This window comes from Pteropus alecto, unplaced genomic scaffold, assembly GCF_000325575.1.
Source record: "Pteropus alecto unplaced genomic scaffold, ASM32557v1 scaffold851, whole genome shotgun sequence".
In the NCBI taxonomy this organism is placed as follows: domain Eukaryota; kingdom Metazoa; phylum Chordata; class Mammalia; order Chiroptera; family Pteropodidae; genus Pteropus; species Pteropus alecto.
The window spans coordinates 28206-44587 of record NW_006430496.1 but is presented as its reverse complement, the minus strand read 5'-3'; the positions used below and the strand labels follow the sequence as shown (position 1 = coordinate 44587).

Sequence of the window (16382 nt, the reverse complement as noted above, 5' to 3'; positions counted from 1 at the left end):
GTGAAGCTCAGTCAATCACACACCCTATCATGGGAGATCTGAGAGGCATGTTCAAAGGTTGACACAACAACCTCCATGATTTCTTGTATGTTCTGTAAACTCAGCCTTTTCTGGTTAGGTAGCCAACTTAATGCCTCTTGGCTACATCCAGATTTCACAATATTTATATTAAAATACATAAGATATTAAAATTGAGAGACTTTGGTATCCCACAGCCAATCTGAAAGACTGCATTCTTCAGAAAATAAAGTCAAAGTAATGTGCTAGGCTGAGTTCCAAAGGAAGAATGCCATAAATTGGGTCCGAGTTTGTTTAACTCCCTTGAGTATTCTTAGAAAATCTAAATGTTCTTCACTGAAGGAGAATAAGGTTTCTAACTTCTCTAATATTTTTAAGGGGGTAGTTATATGATATATTAACATCAGGGGTAGTTCTGGGTCCTTGGCCCTCTCCCTTTCTGTCATGTTCCACAAAGGTAGTTGAGAGCTGGTGAACATCTTTTAGAGCTAACTATGAACATCTTTACCAAGTCCCCAGCCATGGTGGACATGGGTAAAACAAGACTTTGCTTATGATTGCTTTCCCATTCATAAGAATATTTGACTCCTACAAACTCAAAGGTTCAGGAAAGCTGAACACCATGGAGTGATGAGATAGAAGTTAGAGGCATTGGAAGAAATATGAATATAATTGGAAGCCTAAATAATTACTCATTCTAGATTACCCAGTAGTGGGGCAATTAATTGGACTAGCCAAAGCAGAACCAAAAGTCACTCTTCCTGGTTATGTAGTGGTCTTTCCTTTGTACTTTACTTCCCTTTAGAGCATGCCTAGTGGTGGTTTGTGGTATACCTGAAGCCCAGTAGACTCAACATATTCTTGCCTGTTTAGTTTATGAGGTTATAGAGTTTGTCATTAGACTTTTATTGACTCCAGCTCTAACCTTTGTCATTCCTCTGGTAAGGGAACACTGCTTTGATCTGTGTGCTCCCTGTTCTGGGAATAAACACTACAGCTAATGTCTGCTGTGCTGGAAATGTTAAATGCACAACCATTCAGGTCTTGGGGAAAGAAGACTTTCAGCTCCTCACAGTTCAGGAAAATGAGGATCAGAAAGACTCAAAAAATGCTTACTTCTCAATGTTTACTTCTAGTAAACTGATCTTGGGTGATTTTTTTTTTTTTACCACTTCTGGGAACATGAATTTACTCATTTGCAATGGAGGGATAGTAATTTCTGCCCTTACAGTGTGGTTGTGAGGCTCACGTTAGTAATTTTCAGTCAACAGCAGGTAACTAGCTAAGTGCCTTACATATGTTATCTATTTTCTACCTGGAAGGTAAAGTCAATGTTCCTATAAATGTTAGAAGTAATAAGTTTACCTTATTGTGATTCAAGAAAGAGCACATTATGATTAAGGATCCTACAGATGGACCCAGGGGTTAAGGAGAGCTTCTGAGGGAAAGATAAGGTCTTTCTTTCCATGGAGCCGTCACATGTTTCAGGCTACTTGATGGGAGCAGGTCTACAGGGGGAAATACAACAAGAGCAGTGTTGAGATGTGGTCATTTTGCCTCATTTCCTTATGGAGCTGTTCTCTTTCATGAGTGGTATGCCCCACACCAGCCAGGCATACACATCAATCTTTTTCTAGTACACTCCACGCTTTATTAGTACAAGCAGTTTTAGCAGTATCAATTGTTAAAGGCCTATATCAGAAAATGTTTTCCTTGTAGTTATGGCCACTTTCATGAAATGATACCAATTTTTTAGGATTTACTTAAAGCATACACAAAAAAACTGAGTAGAAAGTATTACATAGTACAATACATAAACTTCAAAACATTTGATTTTGGCAGTTTAAAAAACTTTGTACGCAGCTTAAAAAGCAGGTGTATTCTGTTTGATTTCCTCATGTGTAAAATCTGAATACCACCTACCTCATAAAATGTCAAGATATTTGTAAGAATTACATGACATATAATTGCTGAATAAACATTAACTGCTATTTCTGTTACTGACATTGTCATTGTTTTCCCTTCCACAGCTCAAATATCCTGTAGCTATTCTACCCTTAGAATTTAGAGTTGTAGCATTCCTTTGGAATTACTAAAGCTGGAGACCACAGGGCCTAACATCTCAGACTTCTTGAAGTTCCCATTTGGGAAGCTGTCTGCCACATTTAAACATATTCTCCATGTGCTTGAGAGAGAAGAAAGTAGGAGTCATCTAATTTTAGTTTCTATCTTCAGGACTTGGAGAAATCGCTCTCGTATCTGCTTGGTACGAACAGCATAGACGATAGGATTGAGGATTGGAGGAATGAGAAGGTAGAAATTGGCCAACAGAGTGTGGATTGGAGGAGGCACTTGGTGGCCAAATCGGTGAATGAGAGAAGAAACAGCAATGGGAACATAAAAGATCAAAATTGCACAGATGTGAGAACCACATGTCCCCAGGGTTTTAAGCCTAGCCTCAGGGGTTGCCAGGCCCATCACAGCCCTGAAAATCATCACATAAGAAGCAGCAATGGCCATCGAGTCCAGGATCAGCACCAGAAAGCCAATGCTCAGCCCATAGACATTATTGATCCTGCTGTCACCACATGCCAAAGTGACCACAGCCATATGCTCACAGTAGGAGTGTGAGATGACACGGGCTTTGTAAAAAGGAAGCCGCAAGCGAATCATCAGAGGCAGAGGTCCAATGTAGAGTATACCCCGGAGGAGGGCAGCCAGCCCCAAACTTCCTACCATAGTATGAGTGAGCACAGTGGTATGGTGTAATGGGTCACAGATGGCTACATAGCGGTCAAAAGCCATGGCAAGGAAAATGCCTGACTCAACCGTGGCAAAGCAGTGGATGAGAAACATTTGGGCCAAGCAGGCATCCAGGCCAATGTCACCAGCACCAAACCAGAAAATTCCCAGAAGTTTGGGCATAGTGGAAGTAGACAGAACCAAGTCAATGATAGCCAACATGCACAGAAAGAAGTACATGGGCTGGTGCAGGCTACGTTCCACCCTTACCACAGCCAGAATAGTGATATTCCCCACCACGGCCACCAGGTACATGGAGCCAAAGGGGATAGAGAGCCAGATATGCAGGGACTCAAGCCCTGGGATGCCGGTAAGCTGGAAAGAGCTGGGCACCAAACAAACATTATGAAAAGTGAGCATGGCTATTTATAAATGAATCTTCTAACTTGTTCCCCAAAATTCAGTAGAACTTTCTTCTAGAAATAAGACAATATCTTATTCTTAGATCCTATAATAAAGAATAGGATCATTGATAAGATTCTATAACCTTCTTTTGTAGAAAAAACTGTAAAATGTCATAGTATGTGTCATGTTATTACTGTTATAATACCCATGAAAAATTACCAAGCACAAGCAGAAATATATATATGTCTGAATAAGTGAATGTATGAATATTTTTTGCAATATGGCTCTCAAAGAATAATATTCTTGTATCAATGAATGAAATGACCTAAGGCAGACAAGTACCTAGTTAATCATTAAACTCTTCAAGTAGACTATGAGTTATCTCCCAGAATCATTAGATTTCAAAGTGAGGACCCCTCGAAAGAAGAGACACTGATACTCAGAAAGACAATGACAGACTCCTGGGACTATCTAGACCCTATAGTAAGTCAAAGCTTATGCTTGGGGCCAGCATTAGCTATTAATTAAGCTGAGATGTTTAGTCCGCCTGCCAAAATCACAAGGCAGAGATGTGAGCTGGTGAAGAACTTCCAGAGGCTGGAAACAGTGATTCCTAAAAGGTGAAAGCTGCTTACTGGAGCTCAGTTTGTGTGTCTGTCCAAAGGCAGATCTTTGCAAGGCCTTTTCCCGGCATGGAGGCTGAATATGAGGATAAGATCCCAAAAGCAGAGAAGGTTATCCCCAGGAAGGAGATTCAATGCCAAGAGGCGTGAAGCTTAGATGACAAAATCTTGGCCAAAGAAGAAATGCCCTTAGAGTCCAGAGCAACTGTCTGAAAGAAAGATGTGTATTTAGAGAAAACACATGGAAATTGTTTTGCTTTTTTTCAGGGTCTGAAGGATCACAGCAGAATGCCAAGGAAGAGAAGAGTCTAGTTGGGTTGAATATGATGGAGTTGTCAGTTTGGGCTTTAGAATTTTCTGGATTGGGCTTCAGATCTTGGCAAATGGAGCTTAGGCAGGTTACTTTATCCCATTAGTTAAATACACCTGACCCCATTTCACAACACATCTAAACCTAAAGTCATGAGGATTAGAGAATGCAGCATCTAACAGTAACTCTAAGCATTAGCTCTTTTTAGTCAGTTGTTGAGAATAATGTGTAAAATCAAAAATACATTCAATAAACTTCTGAGAATTCTGGAATATCTCTCTGCAAGGAGCCATGGCGTGGGATGGATAACAACCTGTATAAGCCTGTTGTAATGACTTTGTCTCACAGAATTCTTCATGAGGTGGTTTTTCTCTCCATCTCAAGGTTCTCATAGATCGCTCACTACAAATGGAAATAGATAGTGTTAGCAGTAGCAGTAAAAAGGGAAGACAAAAAGACTGAGTGAGTGGGGTTCGGATGGAAAGGAGTACACAGGAACTAGCCTGTGATTGAAGTGACCAGGTGAGGGGCTTATCTGAGAGGAACCTGTCTTGGTTTCCTTAACCTATCTGCTGGCTACTCTCCATCTGCTAGAAGGTGATGGGCTGCATTACCCAGATTTCCTTCTCTGGTTTCTATGTGGGCTCAGTCAATGTGAGGCACCAACAGAAGAGATCAGGAATTTATCCCCCAGTTCCCTTCCTGCCAGGTACATTTGGCAATGCTGTGGTTTTCTGCCAAAGCTACAGCTCCTGAAAAGTAACCTCATCCTGTGTTCTGGCAACTGCATTTTCCCTTATCTGGTCAGGCTGAGTTAGGTGATGCTGCTCACTGTGCTCCAGCATCCCTTGCCTGTTTTCTTCACCCTACCCAGGCCTCTGCAGAAAGTCTCTCCAATTGCTCCCTTGACCATGCCACTTGTTCGTTGATTGCATCAAACCAGAACCCATGGTATACAATCTTCACCCCGTATTGTCTCTTGAAAAGTAGTCTGCTTCCTCAGCAGGACACAAACCTTCGCAACTAGTTTTAAAAGCAAAAGAGTTATAATCTCATGGTGGTCAGGGCTAAGCAACCTTTATCCCAATTTCTAGACTTACAACAAAAGGAGATTTGCCTACTTCACCCCTACATCTAATCAACTGGCTTTGCAACTTGATGTTATATTAAGCAAAGGTGTAATCATGTGGAGAATGTTTTACTCCAGGAAAGAGTCCTTGAATGGGAAAATCAGCAGGCCTTCCAAGTGAGTGTCTTTTGTTCCCATGCTTGTCCCCTTTATAGAAGATATTCTCCTCCTGTGTTAATGAGGAAGATATTTTAACAATCTGTCTTCCCTTCTGATACCATTTGAGTCCCATCACTACTGAGTTATACCCTGGGGCAGTGGTTTCTTTCTACGTTTGGGCAGAGAAGTCATGTCATAAGAGGATCTCACAGCCCAAATTACATATGAGGCTAAAATGTATACTTAGTGAATTATGGCATGAGGAGAACTGACTTTTCTTGAAAGTAAGCAAGCCCTCAGCCTCTATTACATCACAGACCTTATTAGATCCAAACCAAATATCCTCAGTCCTCTGAACTGGCCTCTAGCCCTAGAGAAAGTGGATTTGATTTTTATTCCTTCTTGCTCACTCTCTTCCCCATGCTTAACATGTTTCATCTCCATTTCATCTCTTCCTATTTCTAGCCTTCTTCAAGAAGCTGAAAAGGGCCCCTACTACTGAGATAAACTTCAGCTGCTAGATGGGGGTAGGCTGAGAATTGGTGACCACCGCCCCCCACCACCATTCTTTCCTTAAGAGTCTAACACTCCTTAACTTATGCCTCCCTAGTCAGAAGCCCTCATACCTTAAACTGTTTCAGCAGTCTATCTTCCATCCTGATGCCATTTGTCAGTCCCGTCACTACTGAGTCACAGGAGGAGGTTACTGCACCTCTTCAGGGGTGCCGTGAGAGTATAAGGAATCACAGCAGGCCAACCTCCCACCTGAGCTCTACTCATATACATTTACCAGTATCTAACACAGCTTTTGCCATTCCTCACCCTGCTCACTACCTTTCAACAAGAACCAGCATCATGTTCTTTGCTGGTGTCAGAAATGGCATAATCTCATCTTTCTTCTCCAAGTAATTTTTACATATGCACCTTACCACAGCTTAGATTTCACTTTTAAAAAGCCCGCTCCAGCCCTTAGTCTGTGTTCAGTGCCTGTCTTTGGACTGTACACATCGTACTCTGAATTGCTTGCTTATATGCATGTTTCTCCAATGTTAAGTTCCATAGGACTAGAGAGCATGACTATCTTGTTCTCTAGTGTAATTCTGTACTAGCATAGTGCCTGTCTATGTTGAATGAGAATAAAATATTGTGCCTCTTTAAGGCATTTGGAGATGTTTTGGATGGTCTTATATTGGCATTAGAGAACTAAGGACCTCTTCAACGTCCTTGTGTGTGGCTCTGTGTGGACTCCACCTTTTCTAAGTTCCCTTCCAAGAGAATTCTTTCCCTCTGAGTCCTATCTCAGACTTATACAGGAGCATGATCTAAAGTGAGGGTCCCAAGTCTGTTCATCCTTATAGGCTGGGAACTCTTCCTGATGACCTGTTTTGTTTTGTTTTGTTTTTCCATAGATTCTTCTTTATAAGATGCTCTTACCTGGGCTGGATAGTGTCCAAGAGCAAGAGCCTGGGGCTCTGCAAACGCCTCTGAGTCCTGGCACTTATAAGCATTCTCTTCAGGGGTCGTGGGAATTCTACCTGGACTAACAACCTACTCATTTTCCTCAGTGAAGAAGGAAAATAGCAGGTTTTGTCCCAGAAGAATGGACACAGAATCTAAATTTAAGCATAGCTATCCCAGTATGTCAGGGTTGTTCCAGAGAGAACTCAGGAGGACAGACTTAATTGAGTCATGATCCCTTGGGTTCAAATCTTGCTCTTACTTGTCTGGTCTCCCCAGAGTCTGCAGCTCTTCTGAGGACACCAGTAGGAATCAGAAAGCCCATTCTAGAGGAGGGACAAAGACTCTCTTTGGAATTAGAGCTCAGCCTGGCTGTAAATCTCTAACGAAGTTTAATATCCTTACAGCACTTGAAGGTAATGGTCGAGTCCTGAACTAACATTAAGACAAACCAATGGCTATTTCCTAAAATCTAGATACTGCAGACTTTTCCCAACTCAGGTTTACATTGTGAGGGAAGGACCTCATGGACTTGTGAGTGGAGCAGCATATCTCCTTTATATCTTTCAGAACCTTGCACTCCCAACCTAACATTTCATTCTGCAGAAAGAAGAAAAGCCAAACTGAGAGAGCAGTTTCTCTTGGTGTATTCTAACAGGATGTTCATTATGTTGGTTCATGGCACAACATGGCGTTTGAAGCTCCAAAGGCTTGAGTTTGCAAGCCAGTTATATACCCACTGTGTGACCTTGAACAAGCTCATCTTCATTTCTTCAAGCATAAAGAGGGAATAATACCTATTTCTGGGTAGATTTTATAATTGAGATACTGTATGTAAAGGGACCAGTAAGAAGAAAAACATGCTAGGTACTTAGTAAACAGCATTGTTATCACCATGACTGCTGCTGTTTTTGTGTCATTGGGAGGGGCTGGCTCTCATAAGCCTGGGAGACATGTCCTAATTGTCTCCTTCAGACAAGCCAATATGGTTGGGACAGAGGCTAATAAAATAGAATCAGTATAGAAAGGATCTCATTTTCACCCCTACTCTCCTTTCAGAGGATCCTATTTCTCTTGCACCTCAGGAGAAGCTGGAAAGTTCTAGAGGCTTTCTACCTACACTCCAACCTTAAAGTTTACATCTTATGTAAAACTGCTCATAGTTGCTGCAATACACAGGGTTAGTTCTGTGCCTGTACATATGTTATACCCTCAGCTAAGTAAAGTAGGAATGCCATCCCATACAAATTTCTTATCTAGCTTTTGAAACTTGGTTCAGTAATCACCTTTTCCAATTGAATGCTGCCTTTAAACTTAGAATTTAATAGGTGATATAGGTTTTTTGTACCTGGATGTCTTTCATGATATTGAGAAATTATCAGTATTCAATAGATCAATGCATTTTAATTGAATTATATTGTTAAATGTTCATGTAGTAAAGCCTCTCCCTTTAATAATTTGACTTTAGCAGACCACGGTCAAGACAACTTTTTTCAACTGAGGAAGAGGTATTCATATGATATGTGCAGAGGAACATTAAAGCATTAACTTCCCCATAGGATATTTTAAATCGATATTAATTTAATATCGGATACACATTCAGCCTTGGAAGCAGAGATGAATCAGAAGCAAACATGGTCCGTTCTCATCCTAACACTGTCCAGGAGGGGGCGTCCTGGCCCGAGGGTGAGATACCAGTGACAGATCAAGCTCCACAACACAAAGGAAAACCTCAAGCTTATTAAATATTTTAATCCTTCATTTGAATGTGCCTACTCACCTCTATATCTTCATCCAGTCAATACCTATCTTACAATTTGGCTTCCCATGTAGGTCAACCAAGGTGAAAAGAACATACTGCTTGGGTCAATATGATACCAGGAACCCAAAGCAATTCAGTTTCTGTTTATAAATTGAATATTGAATTTCTGGTTTTATAACCTTATCAGTGAGTTGGGTTACTCTTGCTTTGAATTAAGCCATTGTTCATGTGCAATTCTAGAAAAAAAACAGAACTCTAAGCTTGTTAGGTCAGGTGCTCAATTGCTGAGCAGTGGAAATAAATACCATTTGAGTGATATGAATACGTCATCTCTGAAGTCTGAAGATAATTAACTTTCTCATCCATGAATGGGAATACTGATGCTCAATATAGGTAAAGCATTTTACAAAAATATTGTCAGCTTATAAGTGGAAAAGCCAGGATCGGGAGTCTGGGATCAAGCTTCAGCTCCTGCTTATTTCTGAGGAAAGTGGTATACTACTAGGGATAAGAGCATAGACATGAGCCCATATCTGTCTGTCAATACTGTCACTTACTAGACACATGTCCTTTACCAACTTATTCCTAAACCTGATTTTTCCTTATCCTCATTTTATCCTTGATACCCATGCTGAGTTTCACTCCTTCTGTGAGTTTTCTCCTACATCCTTTATTCTATCTCAAACTCCTTGTATATTCCTCATCCCAACAATATACTTTCTGACCCTCAAACCACACAATCCAAAGCCTCCCTATATCTGCCTTACACAGGGCCATTGATAGTCCACTCTTTTCTGTGTTTTATAGCACATGAAAGATTTGTTAGAGCCTGAAGCAACTGGGTGTATAACTAAATTAGAGAATCTCCTTCAGATATGCACCCTCATAGACACTGAGATTTGACTAGATACCACTTGGATATCTCAGTGAATCCAGATGTCAGAATGACTTGGCCAGTGTTGGGTTATAATCCTAATAAATTTAAAAATGTTAATCCTTCTAATTCTTAATCATTGATTGAAATCGCTATTCTAGCATCACAAAGTGCTCCTCTCTTCTCATCCTCTCACTGCCTTGCACTGCTATTCTTTCATTCCTCTGGCTATCATCTCCCAAACCCCTTTTCTCCTTCCTTTTTACCAGAACAACCCTATGAGAAATGAACTCTTACAATCTCACTCCTCTGAACAAAAATCTAAGGCACAGAAAGGCTAACTAATTTCCCGAGATTTACATAAGAAATGGTAAAAAGCAAAAGTTTAAGGTTCATATACTCTAGGTTTGAATTCTACATTTTTCATTTCTAGTTTGCTAAGAGTATTATGAATACATGTTGAATGCTTTCTCTACATCTATTGATATCATGACTTTAGCCTGTTGATGTGATAAACTACAGCAGTCTTTTTCAAATGTTGAGTCAGCTGCGCATACTTAGAATAAATCTCTTTGTTGCAGTGCATGTTCTTATGCACTGTTGAATTTGGTTTGCTAATATTTTGCTGAAGATTTTTTCATCTGTTTATGAGTAAACCTCCTCTGGGCCAGGTGACTTGTTTTGGAAGGTTATTAATTATTAACTCATTAATAGATAAGTATATTCATTTATTTCTCCTTGTTTGAGTTTGATAGATTCTCTCTCAAGGAATTGGCCCATTTTATCTAAGTTATCAAATGTATGAACATAGTTATTCAAAATACTCTATTATCCTAATATCTGTGGAATCAGTAGTAATGGTTCCTCTTTCATTTCTCATATTATTAATTTGTATCTTTTCTTTTTTAACCTGGCTAGAGGTTCAATATTTCATTGTTTTAAAAGAATTAGCATTTAATCTTGTTGACTTTCTCTATTGACTTCAATTTTATTGATTTCTGCTCTTTTCTCCTTGCTTTAGGCTTATATCACTTTTCTCTGTCTAGTTTTCCAAAGTAGAAGCTTAGGTTACTTTTTAGGTCTTTTTTCTACAATTTTCTTTGAAGTACTTCTTTCATAGCATCTCACAAATTTTGACATATTTTCATTTTCATTTAGTTCAAAATATTCAACTTGTCTTTGACTGATGTGGTGTCTAGAAGTGTATTGTTTAATCTCCTAAGTATTGTCTTGATTTATTTCCATTTAATTCCATTTTAGCCCAAGAACATATTCTGCATGATTTATTTTAAACCTGTTAAGGTATGTTTTATGTGAGCCCAGCATATACGTGAGCCTGAAAAATGTATTCTATTAAATGATGTAATCTTTAGATGTCAGTTCCAGTTGATTACCAACGATCTCACTTATTTTCTGCCTGCTGGATCTATCACTTACCCATAGAGGCATATTGAAATCTCCAACTATAATTGTGGATTCATCTATTTCTCCTTGCATTTCTAACCTTATATATTTCGATGCTGTTGTAAAGTGTATATACATTAAGGATTGCCTTCTTGAGGAGTTGATCATTATCATTATTTAATTTCCGTCTTTATCCCTCATAATTTTCCTTGCTCTAAATTCTGCTTTGTCTGCAGTTAGTATAACTACATCAGATTTCTTTTGACTAGTATTAGTAAAGGGATAGTGAAAGATATACCATACTTTTAATCTGTGTCATTATATGAACAACATATAATTGGATCTTATATCTCTAATCTACTCCAAACACTTTTTTAATGACAAAATATTGAAACCCAAGAATGTCAACATGCTCGAGGTCTCACATTCTTAAAGGTAGTCAGGGCTGGCATAAGGGCTGACTAAAGATACCTATTTTTGATCCTGACCAGACACAGCTGACCTGTTGCTATCCAAGTTCTGAGACTGGAGAGGTCTCCTGAGCTATCTAAGGCCTCTGGCTTCTGACATTTCTTTCCTAGTTCATATTGATTTAGTATCTTGGTATACATCCTGCATAGGAAAATTAGAATACATTAGAATCCTGAAGATTACTCTGATGCAGACACAGACCCGGGGAGAAGTGACAAGAAGGAAGCACAGCTTATGAGTTTCTCACCTGAGAATTGAGTGTTGAACAAAAAGCAATCTGTCATTTGTCAGCCCTCCCAAAGAGCCTACATCACCTCCCCTTTTCTGTCTTGTGTGCCAGTGTTTACCATATATGGTAATATATGTTATATACTAATGGCCTGAGTGCAATTAATATACATGTTTTGTATCCAAAAAATGTTGAGTTCCCCATACTAGGGTTAGATGAATGGTAATTATACCTAGATGTAATCTATTCTGAGTATGACATTAGGCATCCCACAGCCTTTCTCATCTCAGGGCGGGCTGTTCCCAAAGGGAACTTGGATCCACCATGTGATGCCCATTGTTTGTCTCTATTTTGTTTATAGGCTTTCATCCACAAAAACAAGGGTGGTTTGTGTTTCTGCATAGCACACTGTGGCATGTTGGGCATCAATATAGCCTACTGTAATGCACCCCTTAAATTCCCAATGATTTCCATAGGGCCATGCCCAATACAGGCATTTCTTTAACATTCTAGTTTTCCACTGGCCATCTGCTAGATCATACAGCTGGGCCCCTGGCTACAGCCCATGAGTTGGTAAAAACCCAAACATAGGGGCTTTTACCAATGCTCAAATCTTCCATCACTGCTAGGAAAACAGTACACAATTCAGCCTAGTGAGACCATTTATTTTACCTTCTTCAGTCTTTCTACCTGCTGGTCTTGATGTGGCAGTTTTCCAAATGAAATGTTGTCCATTCATCTTGGAACTGCCATCCGTAAACCAAGCAGCTTTTTGTTGTTCAGTCAAAAGTTGTTCATAGGGCACTGTCCACATGGCAATTGGTTCTGGCAGTTCCTCAGGTGGTTCCAAAGTCAATCCTAGAGGAAATGAAGTGACCTGTTTATGAATATGGTGGGCACCTCCTTGAGTCCCTCCAGTAGCATGCTCCTATATAAATCATTTACATTTTTATGAAACCCTTCAGGGCCCTGCCTTTTTAGTGTTTCTCTGACATCATCCAATAGAGAAGTAGTAGCACACAATGAATTGAAGAGGGTAAGAGAGATGATTTCCCTTTACTCATGCCCCCCTCCCCCACAGCAATACAGCTCAGTGCCAAGAAAGACCTCAGCATATGCTCTCTCCCACAACAGAAAATGAGAGCATGTGAGTGCCTGGCTACCCCAGCTGTGTGGGAGGCTGCCAAAGAAAACCGCTTCTTTCTCATCCCATCGTTAATTCTGAGAAGTGCTGAACAACTGAAAGGCAGGGAGTGGCTGGGAGAAGAGCAGCTGGGACTCTCTGAGAACATCAAAAAAATGCAGATTGTGCTAAATGCACTGTAGACTGCATGAGCTACTGGGGACATTTTGCATGCAGATTCCCCCGACTGACTCAATTTTTTGTGCACCTCAGTTATACACGATCGTACTCCACAGGGGGGAAAAAAATGTCTGATTTAAAATGTGCAGATGAACTGAATACATTTTTCCAAAGAAGACATACAAATGGCCAATGAGTACATGAAAAGATGCTCAACATCACTATCGGGGAAATGCAAATTAAAACCGTACACCTGTTAGGATGACTATTATCAAAAAAGAAAGGAGATAAATGTCGGCAAGGATGTGGAGAAAAGAGAATCCTTGTGCAATATTGGAACAATACAATGGAAAACCATATGGAGGTTTCTTAAAAATTAAAAAAAAAAAAAATACCATATGAACCAGCAATTGTACTTCTGATTATATAGCTAAAGGAAATGTAATCATTATCTGAAGAGATCTGCACTCTCACATTTATTCAATCATTATTCACGACAACCAAGAAGACATAGAAGCTACCTAAGTGCCCTTCAACTGATAAAGAAAATGTAGTATATATACACAATGGAATATTCAGTCATAAAAACATTCTTCCATTTGTGATAACATAGATAGACTTTGAGAGCTTTATGCTAAGTGAAATAAGTCAGGGAAAGACAAATACTATGTGATCTCACTTATACGTGGACTCTAAGAAGTCAAACTCATAGAAACACCATAGGCGAATGGTGGTTGCCAGGGGCTGGGGATTGGAGGAAATGAGATATTTGTCAAAGGGCACAAACTTTCAGGTATAAGATGAGTAAGTTCTGGGAATCTAATGTACAGCATGGTGACTATAGTTGACAGTACTCTATCATATACTTGAAAACTGCTGAGAGTAGATCGTAAATGTTCTTACCAGAAGAAAATAGTAATCATGTAAGGTCCTCGATGTATTGTAGTGACCTCACCTTTAGAAACAACTTACCAGAAGAAAATAGTAATCATGTAAGGTCCTCATGTATTGTAGTGACCTCATCTTTAGAAACAATAGGTTAAGGATAAGATATGGTACATGCTAACGCCATGTCTCACTTCTATTTAGTTATCTGCTAAAAATTTATTAACTAAAGGGATTTACTGGCCGGATCACTGCCTATAGGTACAAAATATTTTAACAATGACGCATTCTGCTTCTGTACCCCTGCTTGCTTACCCACCTCTTAGTTATCAGTTAATGAATGGAGGAGATATAGTCTTTTGTGTAAAGATTAAGGATGTGGGGGATGGAATCGAGGGCTTAAAACCTTTGTGCCCCTGCGTCTCGGGGCTGCTCCTTTGCAAGGACAGCCACCGGCTAATAAACTGTCTCTTGGATTAGAGCACTCCGAGTTGGGCCTGGTTATTTCGGTCACAACAGTATTAACTAACCTTATTGTAGTAATCACTTGATGATACATATGTGTATCAAATCATCACACTGTATACCTTAAATGTACATAATACATGCCGATTATATCTCAATAAACGGGGGTGGGGAGGTAGGAAGGAGCTTTAAAATCAGACTTAACTCTTCTATCCTAAATATAAATCTCTACATTGTTCAAATTTTGCCTAAGATTTAACAATTTCTTTAACTTTAGTCTGCACTAAGGAGAGAATAATAATTTCCTAGAATTACTTGGAGATCATAATGTGCATTGAAAGAGATTTCCCAGAAATGGTTGGAAAACTAAATTTAGAGCTAGATGAAAAGAGCACTCACAAAAGGTATTTTGTTATTTAGATAGTGAACAATCAATTTTTCACTTTCAAAATGACACTTGAATAGTAGAGAAGAGAGTGATAGGAAAGACAGATAGGGGCCAATAAGACTGCTGAAGAGGTTGAAATGAGAGTTAAGGGCCTGATCTTGGTGGAAGATGGCAGGCTAGGTAAAAGCAGGTTTCGCCTCCTCCCAGGTCCGCAATGAAAGTACAACCAAATTATAAAATAATCAACGTAAGGAATCTCCTGAAGTCTAGCTGATCATAAAGCATAGGTCTGATAATATAAAGAAGGAATCACATGGAAGCTGGTAAGAGAGGCAAAGTTGCGAATTGGACTGGACCCGCAACCGTGGGTGGTGGAGGCTTACCAGGAGGGAGAGTTAGGCTGCAGAGGCTCCCCTGAAGGAGAAGCGGTCCTGGCCTCATTTGCAGGCTCTCCAGTCCTGGGTCCCAGCCCAGGGGAGAGGAGATTCTAATAACTCTGACTGTAAAAAACAGAAGGAATTCGATTCCTGCCGTCTGGGTGAAACAGGAGACTGAAACCCTAGACTCCCCTTTGAAGGACCCATGCACAGGCTTTCTGACCTGCGGACACTCACCCAGGACACTGGCGATGGGTCAGAGGCTCACGTAGGATTCATACTGAGAAAGTCTGCCTTACCTAGAGCCAGAACAAGGGCTGGAAGGGCAGCCACCCTCGTACCTTAGTTCGACCCCACTACCTAACAATCTACAGACCTTGCCAGTTTGACAATGCAGACCCCTTTCACAGGGCCATTAGGAAGCACTAGCCTGAAGATATCAGCCTGCTCCACCCAACCTGCAGATTGCCCCGGGCTTTTGTTGCTGGATGACTGCCACACCCTACACCAATTCAAGGCCAAGCATTCGCTGCTGGCAGCCAGAGCTGTGAAGCATTTCCAAGATAATTTCAGGCAGATCACTACGGTCAACATGAATTTGTACAGATATTGGGGATCTGTGGGCCAGTCTCAGACAGCAGCTGGTCTTGCGTGATCTGGGACTTCTGCAGAAAGGTGTGAACAGTTACTGAAGTTGCAGCAAGACTGTACTGATATGACAGCATTTGTCTCCCTGAGACCCTGCCCCACCCAACCCACAAATTGCCCCAGGTGGCCCATTGACAGTAAACCAACAACACCCTGCCCCTCCCCCCAGGTCTCCCAATCCACTGATAAATGAATTCAGTAAAGTAGCAGTTTACAAAATAAATATTCAGAAGTCAGTGGCATTTTTGTACACCAATGATGAGCTTTCAAAAAGAGAAATTAAGAAAATCTCTTTTACAATTGTATCAAAACCAATAAAATACCTGGGAATCAACCAAAGAGGTAAAATACCTGTTCTCAGAAAATTATGTCATTGAAAATAGAAATTGAAGAAGATACAAGTAAATGGAAGCATATACCATGCTCAAGAGCTGGAAGAATCAACATCATTAAAATGGCCATACTACCCAAAGCAATCTATAGATTCAGTACAATCCCTATCAAAATACCATTGTCATTTTTCAGAGAGCTAGAACAAATGATCCTAAAATTTATATAGAACCATAAAAGACTGTGAATAGCCATGGAAATCTTGAGAAATAAGAACAAAGCTAGAGGTATCACACTACCTGATATCAAACTATTCTACAAGGCCACAGTAATAAAAATAGCATGGTACTAGCATAAAAACAGATACATTGATTAATGAAACAGAGTAGAAAGCCCAGAAATAAATCCATGCTTATATGCTCACTTAATATATGAACAAGGAGGTAAGAATATAAAAGGGGA

The 16382-nt window shown here is 40.0% G+C and overlaps 1 protein-coding gene across 1 annotated transcript; it reads right to left on the bottom strand.

The window, feature by feature from the left end:
* Nucleotides 1-2226: 2226 nt before the first annotated feature.
* On the bottom strand, nt 2227-3180 carry LOC102894034 (olfactory receptor 52M1). Its single transcript, XM_006905148.1, has one exon. It carries the CDS (start codon nt 3178-3180, stop codon nt 2227-2229), a length of 954 nt encoding a protein of 317 aa, XP_006905210.1.
* Between the last annotated feature and the right edge of the window lie 13202 nt (nt 3181-16382).